This window comes from Larimichthys crocea, chromosome I (assembly GCF_000972845.2).
Source record: "Larimichthys crocea isolate SSNF chromosome I, L_crocea_2.0, whole genome shotgun sequence".
In the NCBI taxonomy this organism is placed as follows: domain Eukaryota; kingdom Metazoa; phylum Chordata; class Actinopteri; family Sciaenidae; genus Larimichthys; species Larimichthys crocea.
The window spans coordinates 24,116,306-24,137,627 of NC_040011.1; the positions used below are offsets into that span (position 1 = coordinate 24,116,306).

The window sequence follows — 21,322 nt, forward strand, 5'->3', positions numbered from 1 at the left end:
TGTAGGACACGATATTTCTTCTTGAAAATTTGTTTATTTCATGTACAGACAGTATGCACTGAAAATATTATTACCATATACTGTATGTGCATTAAAGAAAAGACTGCTACACTGCAGCAGCAGCTTTATTCTCTTAAATGTATATAGTTTTTCTTCAGTAATGCACTTTTACAAAGTTAAAATGCTACCGCCTCTATATTTGCCTTTAGCAGAAGTATTTAGTTATTTTTCTGTGCCTTTAACAGCACAAACCCTGATTTCCCCCCTCAGAGTTCCACTGTATATTGTTTGCTGTATGTACTGTATATTGTATATGTTACATCCAAACAGTATTGTATAAACAGTATATGCTGCATTTGATACAGTATACATACAAGGAGAAAGAAGAAGAGTATATCTGCATGATCAATACTTGGTTGAAGTGATGTGTCTGTTATACTGCTTCATAGCTGCAGCATTTCTTCACATAGAAAAACTCCAGCTGTCTTGTGCATCATTTTATACAGTTTTCCCCAAAACTCAACCTGACATGTTTGACATGTTGGAGAATTCGGGCTTCCTTGTGGGATATAAACACATAGTGGATTTGAACAATTCTTGCAGTTTGTACAGTAAGAACAACAACATGTCTGCTGTTGTTACAAAGTTCATCTGTCACTGTCAGTGCTGACTCCAGGTCATTTTCAATTTAGGATGACAACAACAGCATATGTACCTGCACTAAGGCTGGTCAGGTTTTATCTGGAATAGTTCTGAATGGACACTTTCTAGGAAGACTACTCATAAACACACACAATGTGTTCTGATGCACTATGTTAACAGTCGCAAAACATTATAGATGTGACTTATGATGAATTTGAACTTCAAGTCTCTTATGGATGCTATAACACTTTATGACTACCTATACACACCCCTCAAAATCACCTGTAGTAAGAACTCATAGTATGCAGTGTCATAAGTTATAGCATATGTGATGATGCATCTATAATAAATCATGCTTCATTGTTTGTGCTAAATATAGTTGAATGTACTTTTATACATCTAAAAGAATCTATGTTGCCTGGACTGTTATAGCACACTATGTGAATGATATAATAATATGTTAACATCTAGTTTATAACCAGTCAAGAGCAGATATGTGAAGTTATGATTCATTATTAGTCGTTATTATAAGTCATTATGCATGTAGTCATGAAGCATCATAAATGCATTATAATTCACTATGAATGACCTATAATGCACAGCAATGTTTTACAAGGCTCGGTCTCTCTGTCATGACATTTAGAAGACCTTACTGTAGACATTTAAAACCACTAACCACTTAATCTACATCAAAACTGTGCAAAGTAGTCCAGCTATTCCAAATAAACTGTTTCCTTTTTGCTTCTCATTATATTCAGCTTTGAGACATTTCCCAAAGCGATATTGTTGAACCTGTTAACGAACGGTGGAACTGCACAGATTGATCCAGAATAAAGCAGAGCCAGAGGGCAGATTTCAGACCTGGTCCCAGAGTGTCTCGGCCCTGACAGACACAGGAGGGGACAAATGAGACAGTGTCAATATTGAAACAGGCTAATGGGCTAATGAATGTGGAGAGTTCTGCCTAATGTTCCCAACAGAGCTCCTAGCAAAACCATTAAAGCACTTTTATATGACTAGACAGGCACAATGCAGTAACTCGATTTATGGGGTACTTTCATGGTCAATTAGGAAGGAAGAGAGAGGACAGAGGCCTCATATGGGAGGTTAGTGTGTGTGTGTGGATGTGTGTGTGTGATATGAGCTTATTAGCTTTAGACAGGCTTATGCCTGTTTTTGTCAATATTGTCTTGAGCGACACGACTTTTGATTGTGTCATTCTGATCAGCATGTAAGACAAACCGAACCGCCGCACAATAAAAACGTCAGTCAAGCATCATCACATTTGCCCCGACACAAGGTGGACAGACTGGACATTTTGAGTAAAAGCCTGAACTAATATCAGTTCAGGTGGTCACCCGGGAATCCTCCAGACCTCCGTATGTCAGACTGAATAATAAAGTTTGACATTATTTTTATGAAAGCAGAAGCTCCCCATGGAACCATCTTATTACCTTCTTGATTATATTTTACACACTTGACTGCAGGTGTGGCCAAATGTCCTTTCATCTTCCAATATTTCTAGATGACTCCACTGTGGAGGGTCATATATCAAATGACGAAGACCAGACCTGCTGAGATGAAGTTCAAACTGAACTCAAGTCAAATATGTGTTTCGATTTAAATATTGATCTGAAAGGACCAATACAACCATACTGAGACTCTTTAGACCGTTTAACACCTATAGTTTGTTGCTGTCAGTTAATGAGCTCAGTTTTCCTTGTCCTGTGTTCTGGACTAGTCCATATTTGTAAGAGAGAAACATAGTTATACAATCTGACATGGAGCAATGGTATGATAATCATCTGGCCATTATTACAGCAAAGCTGTGCCGGCAGAATGCTTGAAAATACCTTCGGATACATCCCAGAATGCAAAGAACACCTGCTTCAGGAGCCATTTAACTCAAACTTGGCTTGTCTTAGTTTATCTGGTAGTTGGGTTGGATCGAGGTTGGATCATGTTCTGTTGAGTTACTTTGGGACTGGACCAAGACCACCTCTCCTCAAAACGCTCAGTGTTTTGATTCGTACTTGATTGCAGTTACTGTGGTTGCAAATGCCCAAACAAATCGCGGCAATAGGAAAAAGAGTCTGACTAACCAGATAAAATAATGCAGGTGTACAGTATAAAACACCCTTAGAGGTGAATTCTGGGTTGTTTATGGTGGGGATACAATCCAACTTCACATAGAAACCAGCTCACTGACTGAGTTGGGATCAGAGCAAACAAACATAGGTCCAAAACGCAACTGATGACGCACTTTGATGGCAGAATCTTGAATGTAGTACCTGGTCATGTTAAAAAGTCATGCAGCAAAATTCATTCTCAGACTGAAATAGGTGGTGCTGGAAGCTTGTTGAGGTAGTGACTAAGTGTGCCCTTGTTTTCCAGCTGGACATTCAGTTGATAGAGCTGATGAGAGTCAATGTGTTTATACCATCCACTGGTGACTGATGCTTGACTGCCGACCGTGCTACATTTCTTTTATTGAGCGGGGCATGCAGGCTTATATAAAATAGCATGTTGAGATGCAACTTTCATCACTCCTCACTCTCTGGTTTTCCATCCCCTACAAGGTCAGTGCAGGTGAACTCTATACGAAAGCTCAATTCAGATTTATTTTGCCTCCACCGGCCAAATCCACCAATCAGTTTTCGGTCCGAAATTTCCCTTTTAACACATAACTGCTGGTGCTGGAACCTTTTCCTGTGATCTATCAGGGTAACAGAATTTCAGACAGATTGGTTCTATAATTGGCATGACTCCTAATCTGACAAACTGTTTTGGAGGTACAAGAAAGAGACTGTGCTAGGCAAAAACATGTTTATGACTGCACAGATAACTGGATGCTCCACAGAATGCTTCTCCAGAGAATCCTTTGTACCCTCAGTTGTGACACTTGTGAATGAATTGCGATGTCGGACGTATTTTGACATTTGAATCTGAGGTGTTCGATGAGATATGCATGTAAATTGTATTTGGTCTTGTTCAGTTGCATCACATGTCCCTTCATTGATGGTATTTTTCTGCATTCAGCCATGATAGAGAGAGATTCATGGTTCGTGAGACCAAAATCACGAGATCTTGCGTGCATTTCTTTTCATTGTAGCTGATAAGAGCCTCAAACGCTGACAGCTACTGACAGCTTCAACCCAAAAGTGTTGCACACCTTTCACACGCAAACCTCTCCTCTAAGTCAAACTGTACATACTGTTTCACACACACTCCACCTCTCCACTCTCTGTTGCATTACTGTAGTTTTCCTTAGAGGGTTGTTGCGGCAGGCAGCGGAGGATATTTTTAGTTTGCAACAAAACAAATCATGTAGTACAGTTTCTCTTCTCTCTTTCTTGTGATGCATTCAGAGACAAAAGGGTTCAAATGAAGAGGTTTAGTGGTTCGAGAAGCAGTTCAGTGTGTAGCCCTAATGACTCAATAAACCATGAGGTGTAAATGGTAACTGTCATTTCATGCAGGTAACATAGATTTAGTTTTTGGGCTAGCTAGTAGATCTTTTGGTTTGTTGGTCTAGTAGATGCTTGGTGTGTTGGTCCTCAGTGGTATTGGAGCACTCGCAATGATTTCATGGTATCATCTGATGTAATGTTAATAGAAAAATGCTGTTTAATGCATTTTTAACTCACCAAACCTTGAAGCAGCAGCATATTTGTTAAACCTTTTTCAAAAGGCAACAAACATCTCTCTTCTTAAGGCACATTTCTGTGTTTCACTTGTTACATAAATTATGAAAACATTAAGTATTTACAATATCAAACTGCAAAGTTGTTATGGTTGAAAATATGACTTTCCCCAGGAGGCAATACTAACAAGCATATTTCTCCTACCAGCGTGTTAATGATGTGTTCAATGCTTGTGTGTGCCGTGTGGAGGCAAACTTTCATTTATTCATAACATCTTGAGTCAAGTGTTTAATTTTTTTTTGTTTTGTTTTAAAAGGCTGCGCTCTGTGTGGGTTGAACGTTTCATGTTTATATTTTTTCAAGAGCTGTGAATGCACAGTCAAAAACTCATCAAGAATCCACAACAGGCCGTGACATTTTTAAATGAAACCTCAGAAAACATGTTTTTTTTACAAAGCAATGTGTGAAAGCAGCATAAGTGTTTTTCTAGCTAAAACTAGGATCTCTGTCGTTCTTTAATAAAGCCTGTTTATGGCAATATGTCATGGTAATATGGTAATATAGGAGATGGACAGGCCTGGAATCATGTCCCAGGCCCAGTCCCTGTTTTCTAAATGTATGTTAGGCCTCTGCACTAATTCAAAATGGCTATTTATTGACTTTCAGGATTGCCTGATAGATTAATTTATCTATACATTAACTTCTGTATAGTTGTAGGTTGTCCAGAAAAAGTATTTCTTGGTACAAATCAAAATCCAACATTCAACATTCCAATTCTGGACCATATATTATATATTATATTCTTCCATCCATTTTCAATAACCACTCATCCTCATCAGGGTCATGTTGGGGCTGGAACCAATCCCAGTTGACTTTGAGCTATAGTACTCCAGTTCATCACAGGGCACATTCACACCTACAGCCAATTCAGAGTCACAGTTAACCTGTTAAGTGTCTTTGGACTGTGGGAGCAAGCCGGTGAGAACCCACGTAGACACGGGAAGAACATGCAAACTCCACACAGAAAGGTTCCAGCCGAGGTTCAAACCAGGAACCTTCTTGCTGTGAGGCGACAGTGATGAGACCTTTAACGAAAAACTGCAGCTGTAACACTCATTCCCTTCAGGTGGCCTTCAAGTACTGTAGCTATTATTTTGTTTGCCTGTAGATGGAGACATCAGTGACTGAACCTGTAGATGTATAACGTGTTGGTCTTACTTTTGACATGAAATAGTATGTAAACACAGGGGTTACCAATGATACTAATTAAGGTTCGGTTCCATTCAGGTCAGACAGAGTCACCTTCATTAGTATCATTGGTAACCCCTGTGTTTACATACTATTTCATGTCAAAATGGCTGCTGGGAAAAAGGTCTATTGACAGGTTATGTAGAAGTGGTGACAGTGACAGAACAGCTTCCCCTCACAGAGCCTGCAAAATGTGAACGAGTGACTTTGTGAATTATAAAACTCCACGCGGAACGCCATCATGTCGTTTATCTTCATGTCATTCTTTGTCCTCTGTCAGGAACCGCACAGAGCTTTTAACAAACCACTTGGCACAAGTGTCTCTTTACCTCTCACACTGACTCTTATTTAAGTTTGGGAGTCAATGGTTTTCCTCTAGTCGAGTGTTTAACGTTCACTTTTAGTCCGTGGCTCCGAAACTGATGTGAAGAGAACAAAAGCACTCAGTGCTTCGAGTATCTCCGCTTCACTGCGGCTGATAAAAAAACATGAGAAGAGAAACATTGATGAGATTTATTCAAACACTTTATCCGCAAATTAGATAAGAGCAAGTTTTAATGATCCCTGTGGGGAAATAGAGTCACTGCAGCAGAATACTGAAATGAGACACAGCAAAGAGCTATAAAATATAAATAAGAAACTAGTTAATGGGCAGATTAATATCACATTAAACCATCTCAGCAAGAGAACATGTTAAATCGACATCGTTCATTATAGTAACAGTGTTTGCACAATAACAAAGTTGGAAAAAGGAAAAAAAAGAAAATGTTTAATGAAAATACAATTCTCGCAAGCAAAAGATTAAATCTACATGAAAGAAAAGAGGACAAAGAACTCAAACATTAGTTGGCCTATTATAGTATGAGGGCACAGTGTTTATACTGGAAGCAGTACTGATACAATACCAAGCGGCAACTTCTGTGGCTGGGAAATGAATCTGCAGTTCCTCAAACGGCCACTTGAGGCTGGCTCCAAAGTGAGTCAGTCTCCGTAAGTCCCAATGTTCAAATGTCCAACTTCACAGCAGAAATAAACATGTTTACAGCCTGGTACAAAAAACTGTTTTGGTCTCTATAGCTAATTTCCCCGTTCATGACAACTGTACTGAGGGTTAATTTATATACAACTCACCTGTTCACATTATATTAAGACTTAAAGTTATGCAGAGTTAACAGCTTGCTAACAGATTGCAGTTCAGTGCAACTGCCCTGCAATAAACCCTACCTGTCATATACCTGTTCTAATGTTCAATTTATGATCAAGCATCTAGAGTTGATATGCAGCTGTGACAGATACAGAAGAAAACTGTGAAAAATATGACTTGCACTGAGCCTCAGATGGTTGGGTCTAAAAATGTTTTGCAAAAAAATTACGTCGAATATAATAGTTCAAAGAACAAGTGCTACTAAAGAGGCCATTCATGTACAAGATGACTTAAAGGTTAGACATTATGTGAGTGTTTCTGTGTGTGTCGGTGTGTGTGTGTGTGTGTATGCACTGTCTGGATTTGATGTGTGGACAGCAAGCCCATCATTTTTCCAGGCTGGACAAATGCCTCATGGTGGAGGACAGGCCGTCCGACATGACAAATGACCTGCAGAGAGAGAGAGAGAGAGAGAGAGAAAGAGAGAGAGAGAGAGAGAGAGAGAGAGAGAGAGGAGCTTCATTAACAGAAAGCACAACAGACAGAGGAACAGATGATTCTGCCACAGATTTCAATCACTCCATCTCAGCCAGTTAATGAAATAGCCAGGACACACACATGCACACACACACACATACAGCAAGAGAGAGACAGGGACAAAGAGAGAGAGAAGGGCCATAAGCCTGGTTAAGCAGTATTAAATTATTCTTCAAATTAAAAGGCCGTACCTGCCTTGTCCTTTTAGAGCTCTGTGTGTGTGTGTGTGCATGTGAGTGATTAAGCTGTTAATTAATTTTATGTCCTTGTATTTAATAACCGTGGACAGTGAAAATGGAGTGTGTGCTTGTGTGTGTGTTTGAAAGAGAGAGAGGGAGAGAGAGGGAGAGAAGGATGGGCGAGTGTGTTCTGGATAATGTCTTGTTGTAACAGTGTCTGGAGGAGCTCTGAACGGTTTCTGGGAAGTTGTTGAATCATCCGTGCCTGAAAAAGTTCCACTGTGAACCATTTGTTTCACCCGTACTGCCGATTGCCCTGAAATGGCAGCGTGGCGATGTGTTGATTTTTTTCCCCGTTGTGATTTATTATAAATCTGATTTAGAAACAAAAAGCAGAAAACACAGCAGCAGATGGAGTTTGCCTCTTCCTTTTGCAGGAGGCGACACCTACAGACTCTTCTCGCTGTCGTTTCACGGCTTCTAGAGAGGTTCTGCTAACTGGATCGCAGTGACTCCACTGGGACACGCTGAGTTCCCAGCAATGTCTTGGCGGTGATCCTTAGTCAGGTCACCCACTCTCTAGGTAGTGCAAAAGTCTTAGAAACTGCCACGAGAATAGCTGTCAGTAAACAGGAAGCTGCTGTGCACGTTGATCTTGAACCGTGGAGCCGGCGAGGAGCTCTTTTTTTTTTTTTACTTTTATAAGTTACTACCTGAATAAGGCTGAAAACCTCACTGACCGCTTGACATTACTCTCAAAATTACTCAATGGATCTAACGTCACAACATCTGTAGGCTGTCAAATACTAACGCTCCACTGTAGCATCAAGTTCAAAGGTCCATTTTAATACATAACAAATGTTTGGCTTGTTTCTGTTCTTTATTTCATTGGGTGTTGATTTTATTTCCATTGTCTGTGCAGCCAGTGAATCAGCGTCAATTCCTGAAGAGAGACGATGTTCTGTTAGGCTGTAAAATGGCTCCTGTAGTTTAACATGCCGCGAGGTTGAGATGCTTCAGCTGTTTCACTAAGAAACCGGAGGATGGGATGCGAAGAGACGAAGAGGAAAAGTGATGAGAAGGTGGGAAAAGGAAAGGTGAGAAAGAGAAGGAGACCTTTGCTTTGTGAATGAGGAAGGAGGAAATGAAATGTGTGCGATGAAGAGGAAAGAAAGAAGGAGGGAGGAGGTGTTTATAGAGGTGAGAGGAGGGAGGAGTAGGAGAAGGAGGAGGGGGGGGGGGGGGGGTGCTCAAAAGCATGAAAAGATGGAGAGACAAGAGAGAATATGGAGAAAGAGGGAGAGAGAGAGCAGTTACACAGCAGGAGAGTCTGAGTGCTCCTCCATCAGAGACTGTTGATTAAAATTTCATTGGCTGAGGCTGGAGGTCGGAGGTGATGCTCTGTGTGTGTGTGTGTGTGTGTGTGTGTGTGTGTGCAATAAAAACTCAGAGCCTCCTCTCTCCGTGCACTCACTCACTCCTGTCCTCTCCCTCTCATTGGCTAATCATCTTTCTTTGTCTCTCGTTCTCTTGAGCTCACTGCTTTCTAATTGTCTCTCGACAGTTTCACTCTTTCCGTTTCTCGACGTCTTATGGTGAGATTAAAAGCTCTGATTTATGCAGTCTTATGTCTTATTATGTACTAATCAGTATTTTGGTTAGTGTGTGCATGATAGCTGCCCCTGTGTGTACTGTTTTTACTTTCTGTCCTCAGACATGAAGCATCTCTGACACACAGTGAAGCACAGTCAGTCAGTGCTTCGGGATTGTTTTTTTTTTTTTAATTATAATTATTCACATTAAAATGTTCTAACAAAGTCCAAAAATGCCCTTCTTGTTCCTTCAGAACAGAAGAAAAACAGTAAACAAGTATTATGGATATATTTATGGATATTTCTCTACCTTAATATTTCAGTAAATCCAGGTTATTATGACCCATAAACAACCAGTTTGATACAGTCAATGAGACTGATTCATACCTGGAGATTCTGACTAAACTATTTCTCATTTAGTAATAAATGAATGAATGAATAAAGATGAATCAATGGAAATTGCTAATTGACCAAATGAATTAGGTACCCAGTAAAAATGTTGATTCCTAATTGTAAAGATTTACCACTTTTCTCAGGTTAATTTGAATAATTTATTCTGTATATTTGTTGTTGCTTACAAATTCAGAGATACTCTTTTAACTATGTGTTTAAAAGTGTCAGGAAGTCTTAAAACGCGCAAGAAATATTGGAAGAAAAAAATATGGAGCAAGCAGTAGTTTTAAGAAGACCGTTCATCGTTGGCGTGAGCTGGAAAATAAAGACAGGTCGGGTTTGTAATCTTCTCTCGAGCAGTAGACTACGACAGGCTGTTAGCAAAGGTTACACCACTCATCACAGGGACTGCATCTCTCATTTACCACTAATACTGATCATGTGTGAGCTGCGCTGCTATGAATACGTGTACTGTATGCGTACCGTTGGGGTAACTGTCCGTTTGAAGGAATGGCAAACTTCATCAAACAAAGAACAAACATGGATTGAACATGACCAAACATCTCCAAACAAGGACAGACAGCTGCAGACAAACATCTGTGTTTGTTGGAGAGTGTTTGGTTTCTTGGGATGTGCCACGACCTTCAGTCAGATTTCTGAGTGAAAAAGCTTTTTGCAGACATTTCTGTGGGCTCTGCTCACTTGTAGTTGGTATCTATCCATAAATGATTAATTAGTTCATTGAAAAAAAAAACACAGATAAATTAATTAGTGATGACAATATAGATTTGTTGGAGCTCCAGACTGAGCCGTGCTGACTCTTCAAAGATTCCAGCGATGTCACCTCGTTCTTCCGTCGGGTCTCGTCTCCATTAACCTTTTTTATTGAAGCCTCGTCCTGCTTTTCACATCAGACCCCGCAGGGCTCGCCTCTGTTTGCGGCGCCGCTTTTTCAATTAAGGGAAGAGTGAGAGGATACCTGCACACGCTGACGGCACACACAAACACAGCGTCGGCCCCCGTCGGTCACTGTAGCATGGTTGTGTTGTGTCAGCGTCTTCATCACTGCTGTGAGGGTCACCCAGTGACTGATCCTAATGTCTTTGTCTGTCAGCGTGTCGGCATAGTCAGGCGAACCTGGACATATTGTTATTGCTCGGTAGTGTCGTGTATTTGATGATGTAAGATAAGACAAGGTAGACTTTATTGATTCCACGCTGGGGAAATTTGCTTGTTACAGCCGCTCAAGTTACACAAGACAGACAAAATAGACAACAAAAAATGAAAACTACACCAGAAACAGAAGATAAAAGAAGAGTTCTATACATTATAAACTTCTTCGAGCACACAGGTATGCATGATGGATCATTTCACAGAAGTTATTACACAGATTATTGAATACACACATGGTGTGTAGAAATATCACCTCAACAGATAGATGAGTTTGCACAAAAAGCAGCAGGAGGTAACTGCACAGCAGTATTATTTAAATAAAATGTGTGTTGACTGATGGGGCTTATGACACATTATGACTACCTATACACACTGATACACACACAGCTCAACAATCAACTGTAGTAAGAACTCATAGTGTGCTATAACAGTCCATACAGGGTCATAAGTCACCATTTAAAATAATAGGTAAGTATATGTAATCATAATCATAGTCATAAGCAGTCGACCTCTAGTTTATAACTAATCAAGAGCATCCAGGTTATAATTCATTATAAGTCACATCTATAATGCTTTATGACTGTTAATATAGAGCATATTGTTTTTATGAGTGTAGTCATAAAGCATTATGAATGCATTATAATTCACTATGAGTGATGTAGTCTCCATAGACAGTGTTGCCAGTATGATAATATGTCATGAAAGAAAATTTACAATCTTACATTTCAGAGAAAATATGAAGATAGATTAAAAATATGTCAAAATAACATAATATAATAATAATAACAGAATATGAATTAATTGTATTAATAAAAGCTAAAGTGATGTTTCTGTGAACATTTTGGAAACCAGATAAAGATAAAAGTCTGTGTTTGTTCTGTTGGAACATAGAATACTGTTTAATGTCAAGTATATGTTCTCATTACAGAAACATCACAAGTTCAATTTAAAGTCGGTTTAGGTGATTCAAAGCTGTCTGTCTGCAGTTTGGTGATGATGAAATCACCCTTCACTTAACTCTGTGAGTCAGCTGGTTGTTCTGAGTCACACACACTCCTTCCACCAGAAAAGAGGTCTGATCATTGATGAGATTAGCTGCTGGAGTTTCTCTGAAAAAAAAGGGGGTTTTCACCAAACAGCAGTTTATGTTAGTGATTTGTACCTTTTTAATCAGACTGAAAAAAGAATATTGTGTGCTCGTATCTTCTGTTTCAGTTTCCCTGCAGCGCCGCCTGCTATTGAACTGTAGAACATTTCTACATAAAACACTAAGATAGAGGAAAACAAATCTATAAATAGCCAAATGAAGTATAGCAAAGAATAGCAATGAAAATTCTTGAGCAGTGAAACAAAACCACACTAGTAACTTACTCAACTCTCCTTTCTTTGTGATGTTGTTTTTAGGATATTGATCAACTCAAACACAGAAGACTTGCTTTATTTAGACTTGCCGTGAAGTTTTTGCTGCTAATTGCTTACTGTTTGGGATATAAATATTTCAGATGGATTTCAGTGATATTGGAAGGAGAGGCAGGGTGTGCTGGGTGGTGACCATGTCAAACCATGGTCACCACCCAGCACAATGATACTGGCTCATGACTGCAGTTCTCTCTGGAACCAGTGCAGTGTAGCCATGAGGAAACTGGTGTCTCCAAAATGGCAGCTGTCCATAAACAAGCTGAGGCGATGGTTTATCTACTGTATGCTGCTGCACTATGCTACAGGGTCAAATGTATTTGGACACCACTGTCCATACAGTAATATTTTTCGCAGGTTGGTGCTGAAGAATCTGACTGTCCTGCACATAATCCTCAACTCAACCTCATCCAACACTTCTGGAATGAACTGGAACTCTGACCTGATCAACCGACATCAGTGTCGGACCTGGCTTATGCTTTAAATGGGAGCAAATCCCTGATGGTGGAAACAAGATTTTACAATCCAGAGGTGGAATGTTCAGGTTTCCACGTACATTTAGACCTTGCAGTGTATTTGGGCTCAGAAGATGCTTGTGATCTTCGGTTTGCTCTGTCTGGAAAATTTCAACACTCACCTTAATCTAGAAACCTGTTAGTTGAGTGCTTAATCTCCTTTTCCAAAGGTGTTTTCCAAGACATTCACTTCCTCATTAAAGTAAAGGTCAAGAGCAAAGTCACCACTTCCTAGTCATATGTTCAACATCCTGAAGTGATCTGCTTTTAAAACAAAGAGGCAGTAACAAAGAAAATGATGCTGGTAAGACTTAATCTACTTCGGGTGACTGTTAATGCATCCTATTTTGATGCAGTTAAGTCAATGTGATCAGCACAACACTGCAGTAAGTCAGACGCTTCGAGCTTGTTCACACAAACTGCTCAAGAGTCTGTAACAAAGCACCAAACACACTCTGCAGCACTGATGCCTGCTCCAACATAAAGGAAGCAGCTTGTTGCCAATAGCACCCATTTGATATTGTACACACTGCCGAGCATGAGGTATTACATATTCACACATCAGTTAAAAGTCATTATGCTCTTCTCACTCTTACAAACACACACAACCGCCATGTACACAGCCGCATCAGCAAATTAGCTGAATAAAGAGCCTCTTTTTGCCTTTTCTTTTGAGTGGCTAATTAGCCATCAGAGCCCGCTGTGTGGAGAGAGCGAGAGCCATCAAGAGGTAGAGCTTCAAAGAGCAGTTTATGGAAGCCAAAGCACTTTAATTAGGACCTATTTGTACGAGAAAGCGAAGAGAAAAACATCATTTGAAGCCAAATGCTGTATAATGCAGAGGGAAAATAAACACTCTAATGCACACACAGATAAAGCGAAACAGGAAGAAACTAAAAAGGATTAGACTGGAGGAGACGAGATCCTGGGGCGGCTGTCTACGGCGGTTTGAAGGAAACTGACTCCAAATACTAGAACATCAGTTTTCTGTTGGATTTAGAGAGGAGGTATATTTAAGATGTGAGTAAATCAAGTGGTTCTTCATGTGCATGACTTTAATTGCAGTAACATGTAGATACAGGAATGTTGATGCAATTAACAGAGACCTGTCATGAGCTGTCCACACTTTAGTCTTGTTAAGGAACGTGAGACCAATTTTGCCTCTTTGTACCAATTATCTACAGATTACATACTGTAAAGCCCCAATTGCATAACTTTCCTGCTTTCTACTTTACTGTGCCTCAACCTTCTGTGAGTTTCCTGATGGACAGTAAAGTAAACTGCTGCCAACTGTAGCTGCTGTTAGCTAATGTTAGCCAGGCTGCCCAAACTGTAAGCTCAGAGCCCCGGGGCAGGGTTAGTGTTTGTACCACAGGTGTTTTAGACCACAAGGATAAGGAGGTTTTCAGGCCCAGGGTACTTACAAGGGAGGAAAGTTGGTGTCGTTCCAGAACCGGAGCTGGGCAAGTGGGCAATGTAACCGGGCTCAGCAGTCTGTATGCACAATAAAGGCTAAAAGACAAGAGTGACCTTGGTGAAATAAAAGGCTGAAAGACAGACGCCGAGCTGGGTTTCTCGCTGTTGGACTATTTAGTAATATTAGCTGGATGTTATGTCTTGTGTTGTTGACCTTGCTTGATGTTCGGCTGTGAGCAAAGCTGTCGCCTCGCTAGTTTTTGATCATAAGTAATATAATCATAACAAATACAGAGTACAGCTGTCCATATTTACCACAGTGGGATTAAACTGGGTAACACAACACACGCTATGTGACAAAAATACCAATTTCTATGTAATGTTGCTTTAAATGACTGATGACCACTTCCTGGAACTACAGAATTCTTCTGATTTTTATTGAAAAACATTGTGAACTGTGAAATATTATTTTTACATCCTCAGCTTTACCATGTTATAATCCAAATATTGGATGACTGGTGTTGGACATATTCTCTTTGTGCTAAATCACTTCTTCACTGAATGTAGAATCCAAAAGCTGTTGATGTCCTCCATGTTTTTCAATCAGTGTTTATGGGAAAATAACATGTGAAGCAGAACATTATAAGAAGTGTCACTTCACAGAATCACGTCAAATGGCTTAATTTCGCAATTGTCCTAATGGAAATGTTGGTAGCAGCCGCATAACTGCGTGCATGCAAGCACAGACGGAGCATCTCCTGCTGAATCCACTTCAGTCTGTTTGCCGAGGTTCGTCCTCGGTGATCTTTTGTCTGTCAAAAGCTCTTAGCGTTTCCATCCAGAGCCCTCTGCTCTCTGCATTCATTATTAATGGACCTCAGCAGGCTGAGAACACACACACATACATGCACACACACACACAGGCAGAACCTGCGTGTCACTGGTAGCTTTTTTAGCCCTGATATTAACTCAAACACTCAAAATATAAAATTGGGGGGGGACACACATTTATTGAGGGAACAGGACAAAATGAATAGTTCCCATTGTTTTGAGCCTCGGCTCTGTGAATGAAATATATCCACAAATAAACAAAATATATTGCTTCTATACAAACGTTTGAAGCTATCAAATATGCTGCAGACAAACACAGATGACCTTTACTTAAGCAGTGACACTGCATTTGAGTTTGACCTTGTTTGACCAACACAACAGAATTGTCTTTAGATTTACTTCTGCTCAGTGTCTCATTGTTTGTGCTGTTGATTCGACCAGGACATTTTTTATAGTGAAAGGCTTCAACAGTCGGTCAAAAACTGAAAAGGAGTGCGCTGTGTGTGTGTGTGTGTGTGTGTGTGTGTGTGTGTGTGTGTTTTTCGATGTGACCTTTCTCCATATGGTGTGGGACTGAGCAGGGGGACATGAGGTGAGCCCCACACATGCTATCAGTCTGAGCTGTTATCCAGCAGCTGACACACACACACACACACACACAGACACACACACACACACACACACACACACACACGCTGCAGGCCATACATGTCATTGTTACCTGATATTCATGGTGTGTAGGAGAAACAGACCAAGGAGAAGGTCATTTTTGTGATGTCAGAGGAGGTGCGTTCACTGCCAGCCGTGGGTTTGATTGCCGCTTGCTCCTCTTCCAGAGCCTCGGGCTCACTCTACCCTCTGTCCTCCCCGCCCACCTCTCACAATCCTCAGCATCAGTCCAGCCCCCGACAGGAGACACACATACCTTTCTATTTTTGATTTCTAGTCCAAGTGAAAACAATGATAGAGTACGGCGTCAGAAATCACTAACAGAGCCTGTATTTACTGCATTAGACACAGCTAATATTCATGCTGCTGTAGTTGTGTCTGGGGATGATGAATAATGTATATAACACGTAGTGGCAAAAATATAATTCTACAGAGGAAGGATAAATGATGTTTTAGATATGAGAAAATCCTGTTTTGAGTTTTCTTTCAAAACAGAAATATTTCAATGATGGTACAAAACAATGGCAACTTCTTGATTGTATTATTGTAATTTTTTTCACACACATCAGTTACAATAAACATTCACGTAACAGCTTAATTGTTGACATATGACTAAGCAATAACACAACTCTCTTAAATTCATGTCAGATTTATGCCATATTAGCTGTAAACATCAAGACAAAATATATTTCATTATCTGTGATAAATTATTCTAAAGCCCAGGTTCACTTGAAACAGATTTTTAAAATATATTTTTGGCATAGACAGGAAATTCATGGGCATATAGAGAGGGGATGACATGCAGCGAGGAACCAAGGCTGGAACTGAATCTGGGTCGCGGTGGTAACGAATTTAGCCCTTATATATGGGGCGCACGCTCTACCAGGTGAGCTACCATTGTGCTGTACCAGGTGAGCTACCAAGGCGCCCCAAAATTTTTCAAGTTTTCAAATGTATCTAATGACCTTCTTCAGGTGTCATCACATGCCAACAGGTGTTTTTTGTGGGATCAGACTGAAAACTCGACTGATAAAGACAAGGTCTAGATTGACTCTAGTTTATATGTGCTGCCATTAATGACTCTTAATTCTTAACTACTGTTGCTATGGTTACATGCAGATTTATATATCTTACACATTGAGACCTTAATGCTTTCTGTAAACCCCTGATTGTAAGGGAACATTTAAAATCTTCATCCTGACTTAAAAACCTTAATTCCCTGGGATTTACTCCTTGGCTGAACACTAAACGCGGTTCTTTCATAATGAGGTGCATAACATCATAACTTTCATTGTATTAAGTTTAGAATTGTTATGTGTGTTGGTTGGGTGCGTGTTGCTCTCAGACTCTTGTTCAGTCTATTCAATTGTTGTCGCCAGATCTCGGCGCAAAGCTCTTGGCTGTGTAAGTTCCTCTCTGGCTAACCTGATGTCTGTTTGATAATCTCCAGTATTGCTTTCCAGATGCATTAGCAATGACTGATCTAATTTAAACAGAGATATAATAGCCTCCTTTAGCATGCTTGGCTAGGTATTGTATTACACAAGGCAATTACTGAAAGGAATACCGGTGCTAACAAATCATAGCGACAATCCTGACAAAAGGCTAACCAGAAGGTTTTCCTCACAACACTGCTATCAGCTTTGTAAAAGACATTGTTACTAGGCGTCTTCTGAGCTTTTGTACATGCATGCTTTTCTTTTTCAAGTTTCCTTATGAAGCAGTGTAACCCCCCTAAGAGATACCTTTGATTTATATTCACATGCAAATGAGCATTCTTGGGGAAAAAAAGACATTCTTTTAAATGGAAGAAGAAAGAGAGAAAGGAGAGAGAGGGGAAGTTCAGCTTATCACCACTCAACAGATGTTCAGACTAAATGTGTTGGTTTGTCTGTCTCGTCACCGAGGCTGAGCAGAGCAAAGCTCCAGCGCTGGCCTGTCTGAATGGACCAAGTCAACCAGCTACAGCCAAGAAAAAACATTTCTATAGTGGCTGTAATTTGCTCCGATGGCAGAGGTGGAAAGAGCCAGAGGATCAGGATGAGAAGCTTCAGCTGCCAAAGACCTTTGGCCAAACAGAGGAAATCCATTTTCCAAGTATACAGTAAAGACACTGTGCTGCAGGGTAGTGCTGGAACCAGGTAGCTTGCAAAGAAAGTGCTGAGTGAACTGTTACAAAGCTGTGGCCTGCTGTCTTTTTCCTCTTTCTCTCTTTCTCTCAACAAAAAAAGAGGACAAATGTTGCAAACACAGGATTTGTTTATTCCCTTGATTTTAAAATCTATAACTTGTAAAAGCTATAACAGCAACATGTGTCTTTTTTGCCCTGTGGGATGATGCAGACGGAATTTCGATAAAAACGAGTGTTGCAGGTGTGAGAGATCAAAGCAGAAGCTGGATCGACTAAACAGTCCCATGTTAGACCTCAAAAGTGCAGTTGGTAGTTGTAGGTAAAGAGTGGTAGGGAATTACAGAAAACATAAAAGTTTCCAGAGGAGAGGTGTAGCCTTTAGGTTAGAAAAGTAGGTTAGGGACCTAAAGGTTTCTGGCTCACACCTCTCTGGGTAGTATAGCAGGTGTCCTTGACCAAGGCACAGAAGGCCAGCGGAGCAAACACTGTAGTGATGTTGCTCCACTGCCAAAATCTGGAAGTGTATAGCACAAATGTCTGTGTAATCTCTGGATAAAGGTTAAATAAAACAATTCTAGATATACTCGCTTATTTTTCTTTGTCTCTCTCTCTCCTTATCTCCCTTCCCTCTCCTTTGTTTCTTTGTTTGACTTTCCCCCCGTCATCCCGCTCTGCTTCCTTCCTCTATCTTGTAATATAACTTCCATGGCTGGTTGATTTGGGTGAGCAGAGGGAAACAGGCAAGGCTTCCACAGTTCAGGGCTCTGGAGAGCTCGGCCAGGCAGCAACAATCAATCACAGACTAAATCCCTCTTCTCACAGGACTGCTGTGTGCCAGGTGACATGGTCAACAGCTGCAGAAATACAAGGCCTACAGTGGGTGTCTGAATTTATATAGACTAGTCAACAGAGTCTCTGAAAAGTCAACAATCCAGAAAGAACTACTGACTATAATAATGTCAAAAGAAAATGGTACGAGGCGAGACTCTCCTTATGTGAAACCATGATTAAACCAACTTATGTTTACATTTTTCTGACAAATAATGGCAGGTTGTGCATATAACACTTTGACTTTGACATTGGAGCTTGCTCTTGTCCCAGTTCCAACAAAGAGTCAAAACTGGTTTCTTTTAAGCACCACCATATGGTCTTCCTCTACCCACATTCCCACAAGTAGTGCCATACTATTCCATTGATCTTTAACTCAGTAGTTTTGTCAAAACTTTACCAGACCTAGCGGGCACAGATAAAAAAAAAAAAACTAAAAAAAAAACTCATATTCTTCATATTGGTCACATTGGAAGGCATCAACAATGACCTATTTATGTCACTGAAGTTGAATAAGTTGTTTGGTGATTAGAAATCCTGGAAAGTCATGCAGAAGTCAACCAGAAAAGAGTTATGCTGCTGTTCCTGACATTGTAGTGAGGTGCATTGTATCCTGTGTTTTGTATGAGCTAATGATGGATTACTGTTTCAGTCAAAGACACAAAATGAAAATGTGTTTACAGACGGAGCTCTCAAAGACTGAGCAACAACAAATCCTCCAACATATCCATCATAGCATATGTAATTATATTGTTCATGCATGAACATTAGATAATAGCAAAGTCAACAATACCAAAACCTTCAACATGATTGGTTCAAAGTAGTAGGAGCTTCAACAGTAGTAAATGGTGTTGACATTGAGGTATCATCAGATGAACAAGACCCTTCAGTTCATAAAGACCGTCATGAATACAAATGTATGTTACAACTCAACTGGTTGTTGTATAGTTGCTGTGATTGTGGGTTATATAAATAAAACTCCATCAGTGGTGAAGTGTGAATGAAATACATATGGCCAATCAATGAATACAAGTGCAATTTTAGTGTTGTGCCTGAACTATCATGTCTTGTATGTGAGAATTGTGTTAAACCTTGCAGAGGCAGTATATAGATGGTGTGAATAGAGGTGTAAGAAACACTGAACTAATAAGTGTGAAGTATATTATGTCTCACTCTGGGACCTTTTGCTGTCTTTTTTTGCAGACATGTCTAGAGTTGGAGCGGTATCTCCAGACAGAGCCCAAGCGACTCTCAGAGCTCTTTGATGAGGAGCTGGACTGTCTCTTAACGCCAGCCTTCATGCAGGGTGGTGACAGTGATGAGGACCTGATGGACCCCCTCCTACCCAGCCTCCCTGACCAACCCAGCCCACCTCCACTACTGGTAACTCTGCCCAAGGTCCAGACCAAAATCCTCCAAGTTCCCAACCCCAGCAAGACCCAAGCAGAGGCAGGCACTGAAACCCCCACAGCAAAGGACCAAGTCCTCGCCGGAGTCAGTGCAGCACAGCTTAGTGCCGCTGTTACATCCCTAACACCGCCATCATCGCCAGAGCTCGGCCGTCACCTCGTCAAACCCACACAAACACTGACTGCAATGGCAGATGGTACGCTAACGCTCAAACTTGTGGCAAAGAAGGTAGGGTTAGGGGCGGCTAAACTGGTGGCAGCACGAGCGTTACCGTCGCCGCCAAGCCGAGGAGGAGCCCTCAGTGACAGCGAGCAGGGAGGAGGAGGAAGCCTAGGAGGAGACGTACCAGAGAACAAAAAGAGGGTCCATCGGTGCCAGTTTAATGGCTGCAGGAAGGTTTACACCAAGAGCTCCCATCTGAAGGCGCATCAAAGGACTCACACAGGTAAGATCTTCAGTACTCATTACAATTACCTTCAGCACAGTTACTTTTAAGATGATTTCAGCTCTGTACTCAAGTACTTTGGATTTTGATTATGAGGTTAAAGTGCTGACCTCTTATGTAGGACTCATAAACCTTCTTATACATACAAACACCATGTTGGTGACCCATGCATGAACATGCAAGACACTCTCCACTACTTTCAAATTTGTTCCACCATTTGTGATCTGTCTTTAGGCAGTGCTCTCAAATGTTTCAAATGGGTCGCAGGTCCCCCAGATTTAGGACAATGCCAAAGATTAAGTTTTGTGACCAAACATTGTAATGTTCTTGGTTGTCCAAGTGAATCACCAGAAAATGTCAAATGTAAAAAAAATAAAATCCAGCTGTAGTACTGGCCTAGCAGAGCCTTGTCAATCTGTCAAACTTCAAATATTGAAAATTATGACTTTATTTAAGTTCATATAGCTTTTAGACTTCTTCAGTTACTTTCTGTGCCCTAAAATTACGGGACTATATATAGAATCCAGCACAGTTGACACACTTAGATTAACTCTGGTAGTCAGCATTTTCCCCTCATAATCTCTGTTCTAAACCCAATGTGCTGGGGTTCAGGAACACCATAATGAGAATAACTGGATCAACAATCAACTTCAATTAGTTTAACTCTCAGAGAAAAATGACCTGGACAACTTAGAACCTTCAGACAACATGGGTCAATGTCCTAATACCAGCCACTGTTGTCTTAGAAGATGTAGTAACTTCATTAATGTGCTTAAACCTGGAGCTTTAAGTAAGGCTTAGCACATCATCAGGCACATACATGACAACATCAAATGTTACTGGGTTGAGCTTCAGGAGAAATCTGTAAAAAAAAACATCTGATTTTTAAAAAGATACCACGACCTCTCTTCTTCCTCTTTTGCTTTCGATCTTCTAAATTTAATAATTTCCTTGTGATTCTTGGTACCAGTTCAGTGCCAAAAGGCCTTGCTCAGTAATTGCCTGATGATTAATAGACTGGTAGTAAATGACATTGCAAATTCAGCCGTGTCCAACTGGCTCTGACATGCAGCTTTAGCTGCTAACTACAGCTGCCCTATCAGTGACCC

The 21,322-nt window shown here is 40.5% G+C and overlaps 1 protein-coding gene across 1 annotated transcript in view; it reads left to right on the forward strand.

Annotated features, from left to right (window-relative positions):
- Positions 1–21,322, forward strand: part of klf7b (Kruppel like factor 7b) — a 59,257-nt gene that overhangs the window by 22,221 nt on the left and 15,714 nt on the right. The window contains exon 2 of the mRNA XM_010736736.3: positions 19,562–20,213. Coding sequence (XP_010735038.1) covers positions 19,562–20,213 — 652 coding nt within the window. The remainder of the gene's footprint in view (positions 1–19,561; positions 20,214–21,322) is intronic.